This window comes from Cupressus sempervirens, chromosome 10, assembly GCF_028749045.1.
Source record: "Cupressus sempervirens isolate cs-2001-9-10 chromosome 10, ASM2874904v1, whole genome shotgun sequence".
NCBI classification, from domain to species: Eukaryota; Viridiplantae; Streptophyta; class Pinopsida; order Cupressales; family Cupressaceae; genus Cupressus; species Cupressus sempervirens.
In genome coordinates, this window is record NC_143127.1 from 728,460,133 (window position 1) to 728,468,287 (window position 8,155).

General features: G+C 31.5%; 1 protein-coding gene across 2 annotated transcripts; it reads right to left on the bottom strand.

Moving 5' to 3' along the window:
* Window positions 1-531: 531 nt before the first annotated feature.
* Window positions 532-2,500, bottom strand: LOC149535899 (uncharacterized protein At1g66480-like). Of its 2 annotated transcripts, none has more exons than XM_089804159.1 (2): window positions 1,901-2,500; window positions 532-976 (listed from the first exon to the last, which is right to left on the bottom strand). In XM_089804159.1, the coding sequence occupies exons 1-2, from the start codon at window positions 2,459-2,461 to the stop codon at window positions 911-913; spliced, it is 627 nt and encodes a 208-aa protein (XP_089660285.1). In that variant the 5' UTR covers window positions 2,462-2,500; the 3' UTR covers window positions 532-910. The 2 variants fall into 2 exon arrangements, with proteins under 2 accessions (XP_089660285.1, XP_089660284.1); XM_089804158.1 differs by having other exon boundaries at window positions 532-985.
* Between the last annotated feature and the right edge of the window lie 5,655 nt (window positions 2,501-8,155).

The following is an 8,155-nucleotide window of genomic DNA, read 5'->3' on the forward strand; positions in this document are numbered from 1 at the left end:
TTTTGATATCTAAGGGATCTAAGATTTATTTATGTGATAACTGATTCACCCCTCCCCTCTCAGTTACTCTTATATTTCCAACAATACATACATACATACATACATACATACATATATATACAGATATATGTAAATATATACACATATATAGACACACACACACACACACACACACACACACACACACACGAATTTAGCTTCTTAATAATCATAACATAATATTTACAGTTGATTTATTTTCTCAACAATTCTCTCTCTCTCTCTATATATATATATCACTAGAATAAATTACCTTTTGATTTTTTTTAATTATTTGTAACTATATTCTGTTACAATTTTTTTTTAAATGTAGAATATATTTACAAATTTGTAGTAGGTCAAAGCGATATAAATTGAATTTTAATGATATATTTATTTATTATTATTATTTAGAAAGTAATATTAAAATTATAGTAAAATAATATATAAATTAATAATTATCATTAAATATTCTACATATTAATATGTTCTAAAATTATTACAATTGAAATATGACACAAATAATCTATTATAAAAATTATTATAATGAAGATATTAATATTGGAAATATATCTATGAAAGTAATTCATGCCGACAAAATTATTAGCCACTCCACCTAACAATGAAATTGATTCAAAGCTTAACCATTCTTTCCTCGCTGTGATACAATTATACGAACATAATGAGCCATGCTTGAAGAAAGACGATAGTTGAATTCTCCGTCACCAAACTAATCATTCATTCACCATTCTGACTAAATTATACGAACTTAATCATTCTTGTTTGAAGAATGAGAATAGCTGTATTCTGCATCACGTCCAAATGAATTTCCTCAACCTAATTCCACCAAATTTTGACCAATACTTTTATCCACGCTCACAAATATAAATCTCTATTTTCCAAATCTTTGATAAACTCCCGCGCTTTGAAAGTTACTTCCCATTTTAACATCATTTCTCTGCAGTACCTAAAAATTGATTGTTACAAATAACTGGTTAATAAATATAAATTTAGAAGGAATTAATATTCTACGCAGTCAATTTATATGCTCTCTTGATGTATGGCTTTCTTTAATCTTTTATCGTTGTTATGAGAAAAAGATTGTAAGAAAAATTAGAAATCAGATTTGTTTATCAAAGTTATTAGATTTTCAAAATTTATACAAACTATACTAATTGTGTAAACTTTTTATCATCAAGGTTTCCATGTTACTTGTGATCTGTCATCAGAAAATGCAAGAGATTGTAAAGAAAAAAGTGTGATGAATATCTAAAATGTTAATGAAAAAAATTCTACATAATCTAATCCATAAATTATGGGACCAAACTAGTTCATTTAAAAGTTAGAGTGATCAGAGAAGAGAATTAAGAATGATGTAGGCTAAGCTACTTTCTAATTTTCCTGACAATCTTTTTTTCACAATAGATTACTATGAATGATTTCTAAATGAAAAATTGAGAAAGTAATACAGTATAACATAAAAATCAACAATTAAATATATTAATAAAAATGATAATGAATTACTTTTTTCTTATATTTTTGTCTATTTCTATAGCTACAATCAAATACAATAAAGAATTGACAAAATATTACTTTTTTGGAATACTTTCCTTTATTCTCGTAATTTGATAAAGATCATACTGTGCACTACAAAATATTGATAATGGTTAAAATTTAAAATTAATCAAAAACAAATTATTTCTTTGTATCACACAATGGCATAAATTGTGAGCTTCTTATCTAAAAGGTTTGAAATCTACTCAAATTTAATAAATAATAATAATCAATTACAACACATAATAATTAATCTTGACTTCTACCTTCTATGAATAAAATAGAAACCAATAAAACAACAGACACAATTCGAATGAGATTAGATTACCTCAGATTTGGGGTACAACGTTCTAACAGAATCTCCCGAACCAGAAATCTGTCCTGACTCATCTCTAACATACAAATCCAAAACCTTCTCGGCAGTCTCACAACTGCTCTTGCTTCGGGACTCCAATTCTTCAAACTGAGCTTTGCTCAGACGGACTTGAACCCGAACAGGCCCACCATTTTCTCCGTCAAGAGACGGAGAAGAAGCAGTTAGGGCACCAATATCTGAACTGGAGCGGCGCTTCAAAAGCATGGTCTCCAACCTCGACTTGGCTGTCATATTGATCGAGGATCGAACCCGGGTGGGCGCCCTCAGATCCACAATTTTGGGCATCTCCAGCAGAAAATAAAGCTGCTTTGGCCTCAGTTGGAAAGATTCTTCTAAAGGCTCGGCCTTTAATCCCATATGACGAACAGCATCAGAATGCAATATAACGTGATTTGGGTGGTTTAGTAAAATTTGTCCAACAGTTACAGGAGGCCTCAATTTCATAACTTCCCCATCGAGCTTCATGATTTTCACCCTTCTCTTTCCAGCTGATAATGCAACCGCATTACCCATTTCTTCTCTTCGCTCACTCTCAACAAAGAAAAAAAAAAAACTCATATTTATGGATTTCATCGAACAAAAAATTTTGCCTTTTTTGGGCTTTTTTTTCCCCATCTATTAGGGCTGACGTCAGTCGATCGTCATTCCCATGTTGGAGAATCTTTCCGAGGTGTATGATTTTCTCACAGGAGGAGCAAATTGCGCAGCGTTTTCAGAATTATTGACTTTTCTCACTATAAAATGCTCAAAATCAAAGTTAATTAGTTAAACGTTGAAGTCCATCGCTTGTTAATTATAAAATATAATATTTCTCTGTTTTCTTCGACGTCTTCTGGCGTTCATATCATTTTTCGTTGTTTGAGAATTTACCGAGTCGTCATCAGACTGAGTGACATGATGTGTACCGAACCCCTCGCAGCTTTGCCTCATTGAAAATCATGCTTCTTCACCGACTCTGGATATCCAGTCTTTTAGGACTTTATTTTGTGTTCTGCTTATCTTTGCCAAAATAAATATTAATGTTGAAAGTTGGTGGCTTAGAAGTAACCATTAAATCATAAATTTGTGTGTTTTAGATAAGGAGTGTAGCTTTTATATTCATTAGATTACGTGGACTGATAGTTCATCTTGCATTCTGAAAGGAGGTTAGATTAGCTTGACAGATTTTGTTAATAGTGGAATATCCTTACAGATTTGTGTTAGGCAGAAAATTATGTATTTAAATTAATTATTTTTAGTACTGATATTGAGTTTGAGTAGAAATGAATTTTTTGAATGTCTATTTTATTATATTTGTAAATGTATTTTATGACATAATAATTTTTTTAAAAAATATCATTAGTACAGTCTTTTAAGGTTTTAGATCCTTTCAAAGTCTACATAATTTTCTAATGGAGTTATCAAGATTCTTACATTTTTTTGTTCAATTGTATACATAATTTTTTTGCAAAATGTGTAAGCATATACTACCTTTTTCTATCATATCTATACTCAACTTACATTACTTATATACTATCAACAACTTCAATGAAAAACTTTGTAGACCACAAATGAAACAAGTGTGACATAGTGGTATGTACTTTCATTTGAATACAATACAAATAGCTTTGTAGAAAACGTGAGTTGTCTAGATAGAACTTGTCTAAATTTTTCATTATAATAATTGGATATTACAATAATTAACTAATTAGCTGATATCATAAGAGAGATCATGAACTTGTACAACAATTTTTGATCCTACAAAAAAATGTCTCATAATTCTATGTAACAAATCTAACTAATCAGGAGGTTTCAAGAGGTCCACGTGGACCACATTATTATGAAGGAAATGGTGTAGAGAATGAGTTGGCAGAATTTGGCCATAATGTTGCGCGAATAATCAAATGGGAGGATGTCAACCAGACTCCATCATCAACTCAAGTGATGATAGAATGTGAGTGTACTTATCACAATGTCGTATCAATCATTACAAAAGGTGGCATGTCTTTATGAATTTGTGTAGGCAGGAAGGCCATCAGATTTATTTTCAAAAATTTAAACTTTGGTGAGATTGTGTGAAGATTTTCTTTTGTGATACTCTCACCATGAGCATTAATTGATTCAGGAAAGGACAAGTGGCGCAAATTTGTTTAGATGTAAAAAAATGGCAAGGTTGGATGACAAGGACACTTTCACCAAACCTCACTCTAGCTACAATTGTCGATGGTTAATTTTGGAAGGTAAGGTACTGATCACGTGTGCCACCGAGAGAGGAATTTCAAAAATGATGAAATCTAGTGATCTTATGACGAGTTTTAGTTGCCTTAACAATTATAGCTTAGGTGTGAATTACTTAATCTATCATCGCTGCCATAATTCAGTCTGCAACAAGGGATGTCAGAAAACTCTGAGAAGTTGGTCGTTGAGCTTGGTGAAGAAATAGGTTCCAATGATTGCATTAAACCAATGAAGGTTGACAATTACATTAGAAAAAGTGAGGCTACTTGGGTTTATCTATAGGAAGGAGAATTAATGTCATTCATGGAAAGAATGGAAGCATGATGAACACATCTCAATGCAATTCATCAACTCTTTGACTGACAAGAAGGTAAATGTTAATGAGATGGGATTTGAAATCGTAGAGGAGCTTGTTGCTAGGGTTGGAGAGTTATCCGTAGAGGGCAAGAATTGGTGCAAGTAGGCCAAGGTGTCTAATGAAACTAGTTTGAGGAAGTTCTTTAAACCTAATGAGGAGCTGGTTCGCATGTGTGGTGGGTTTTCTAGAGAGGATCTTTTGAAGTCCTGAGATGTGATTTTCTATGCCATTATGAGGTATATTACTCTTGAAGATCAGTTCCAAGTACTATATTACTACCATTTTCTCATTCTTAACCATTTAAAGAACCATGATCCAATTTTTTTCGTACCTTCTTTTGTATTCCATGGAAGATTGTATCTTCAATGCTAGGAAAAAGAAAGAGGAAGGCAAACCCTTTTACATCATCCATCACGATTTCATGAACAAACTTTACAAACACCATCTTGCCTTAAATTTGTCACCTCTGGTCAACTGACTGGCTATTGTTATTCCTCAAGTCTCGATGGACCCTAGCCTTGGCTCAAGCCATAAAAAAACCAAAAAATCTAGTTTTGAGGTAAAAATAAGTCTTATTGAGTCTAACATGGACACAAGGAGGAGCAAGAAAACTACTAGGAGAGCTAGTAAACAACTTCAAATGGAAAAATTTAAAGCCCTTCCTAAACAAGACTTTAGTTCTGAGTCTACTAAGAGTGAGAAAAAGACCACCAAAAGGAAGAGGCCCCCGCTGAATATTAGGAAAAAGCATTCTCTAGCCTGCCTAGTCCCTCACATATCTCGGACACCCTAGAAGTTGTCCGATCCCCAAATAGAAATAGGGGGATATCACCTCCCCTATGAAAGATAATCCCAAAGGTGGGGGGAAGAAAGGGAGACATAGCCATGGTTAGAGACAAAGCAAGGGTTGGCTAGAGAGTTCGATGAAGGAGCTTATAGATAACCACATTGGCCTTTACCAAAAATTGGACACCTTGGCAGAATTCACCATGAAGGTCATGCACTCTGCTACCATCACTCTCTAATTTATGTAGGTAAACAAGCATGAGAAGGATATGGGCAAAGAGAGTGAAACTACCTACTCCATCTATTATTTCCTAGTGGAGGATTGGTTGGAGACACTCATTGATAAACCCATCAAAGAGGAGGGGGTGCACTTCAATAGGGAGGAGTCCGAGGAAAAGAAGAATGAGGAATGGGGAGAGAAAGCAAACAATTAGCCCCTAGATCTTTGTTTTTATGTTTTGAATCCTAGTGAACTTGGTTCCCCATGAGGCCATTTTATGTATATGATCAAGAATTGAACTAATAGCAACAATATGTCTCCTCACTGAGCTGGTATAATTTTCTATTTTATATGCTTGTTAGGAATATGACTGGTGGTAAGGAATACTCCATTTTGGAGCTAGTCTTTATTTATTTTTTGAAGTATAAAATGGGTATCAGTTAGATAAGTGGGAGGTAACTCCTGGCTATTTCTTCAACCATTTTGTACTTTGGGGTCAACCTCCATTTCTTTTTGCTACTATCTAATACTCAAAAAAAAATTTGACTAATGGATTCTCCTTATTTGTGAAAGTAAATTAAAGTCTCAACATCTCTAGGCTTTACACACACATAGACACACGCATGCGCGCGCGCACACACACACACACATAAGAATCTAGAGGGGAAAGTCTTAAGAATTTGGCATTGTGTTACATATAGAAGCACACTTATGGTTTTCAATTGTATTACTAATTTAATGAATAGTTTAGGGCTCAATATTGTATACTATTCAATTAGGGTTAGGGTTAGTGTTCAATTTTTGTTTAGTGGGAAGTTTAGTTTTTAATTAGGTCTAAGGAAATAATTTCATTTTATATTAGAGTTATAAAAATAATGGTTTATATATATAGTAGCATCCCTAGGGGAAAGTTTGGAGAATATGATTACAATTTGACATTGTGTTACATATAGAAGCACACTTATGGTTTTAGATTTTATTAGTAATTTAATGAATAGTTTAGGGCTCAATATGGTATACTATTAGGGTTAGTGTTCAATTCTAGTTTAGCGAGAAGTTTAGTTTTTAATTAGGTATAAGAAAATACTTTGATTTTATATTAAAGTTATAATATAATTTGATTTATTGGTATTATGAGTATTATTCATTTTTTTACTCTCTCTACAACTGTTTTTATTTCATTTCCTAATTATTATCTTTCTTAGTCAACATTCTCTTTCATCCCCCCTCTTACCTTTATATTAATGTCTTTCACTATCTCTCCTCTCTATTCTTAGCATCTCTTCCCTAAATTTATCCTCTATGTCTACCTAAACATATCCCTGTACTCTAACTCAATCCCCATGTAATTATCCTAATATGTGAAGTACTAAAATGCTTTTTATTCTAGAAAAATATTATTTGAACATTTAACACTTTTTTGGATGTTTCTATAAAATTTCACCATATAATCTTGCACTTTGTTTTAGTTGAACTTTAGTTATTCTTTTTTAAATATATTTGAACTATAAATAATTGTTTAAAATATTTGGGGATAATTTGAATTTTAAAAAATTATAATATTAGTTATAAGAATTGCATACTTTTAAATTATTGATTTAATAACTAAGGTATGTGTTATTTTATTTTATAGTATTAAATATTAATACTTTACGTTTTTGACTTCTTTACATATTTTTATAGATTATTTGATTTAGTCATCTTTTTTTAAAAATGTGTATTGGCAATCAACAACATAATTAATAGAAAACAATTATGTCTTCTACATTTTTGTAGTTATATTTATTTAATATTTTTTAACAATATTAAAATAAATACTACTACAATACCAAAATAAATTTTTATATTATAATTAAAATATTAATAAAATACCTTTTATTAAAATTTACAGATATAAAATGATAGCAACATTATTTTGACATTTTAGAGTGTGTTATTCATATTTCATTCAAATAGTTTGATCTTACAAACATAGATGGCAAAATTATAACTATAGAATGACCAATCACGAGGAACTCAACTTCTGTTAATTTCAACATTTTTTGATGCAAATATTCAAGAAACACTATAAATTATAAAATATATTAAAAAAATGAAATGAAAATTTAGGAGAAACAACTATAAGCATCACACAAATAATTGAAACCCTTTATCTCCAATGCTCATAGTGTCTTTATATGAAAGAAACATAGTGGAAGTAGAAGCCAGTTTAATAGCTGAATGATAATAAATAGTTCCCAAAATTTATTATTATTATCCTCCTGTAAGGAAGAAAAGGTATATTGAATTACTTCCTACACTAGTCTTGAGAGGATGACTATGCAAACTTCAACTTAAGTATCACAAAAGATCTGAAAAAATGCATTAATGAAAAATCAAAATAACAATGAACACATAAGATAGTGATTACCATGGGGAAACACTTATGGAAGAAAAACCTCACCCTCCAAAATCGCATAATGTATTATCAAATCAAGAAGATAACAACGCACTTGCAATGCAAGTTCTTGTAGGAGCATCACCAGAACTTCAAACTCAAAGAGACACCTTCTAGCACCCAATCTTGCAAATAGAATTCAATGATCCAATCTTCTCCCAAGCCCTTCTTATATAGTCATTTTACAAC

Bases quoted from the DNA above. Each gene is read 5' to 3' on its own strand.
- LOC149535899 (XM_089804158.1), bottom strand. From the start codon at position 2,461: ATGGGTAATGCGGTTGCATTATCAGCTGGAAAGAGAAGGGTGAAAATC. The intron at 986-1,900 runs GTAATCTAATCT...ATCAATTTTTAG, and splicing joins CGTTGTACCCCAAATCTGAG to GTACTGCAGAGAAATGATGT.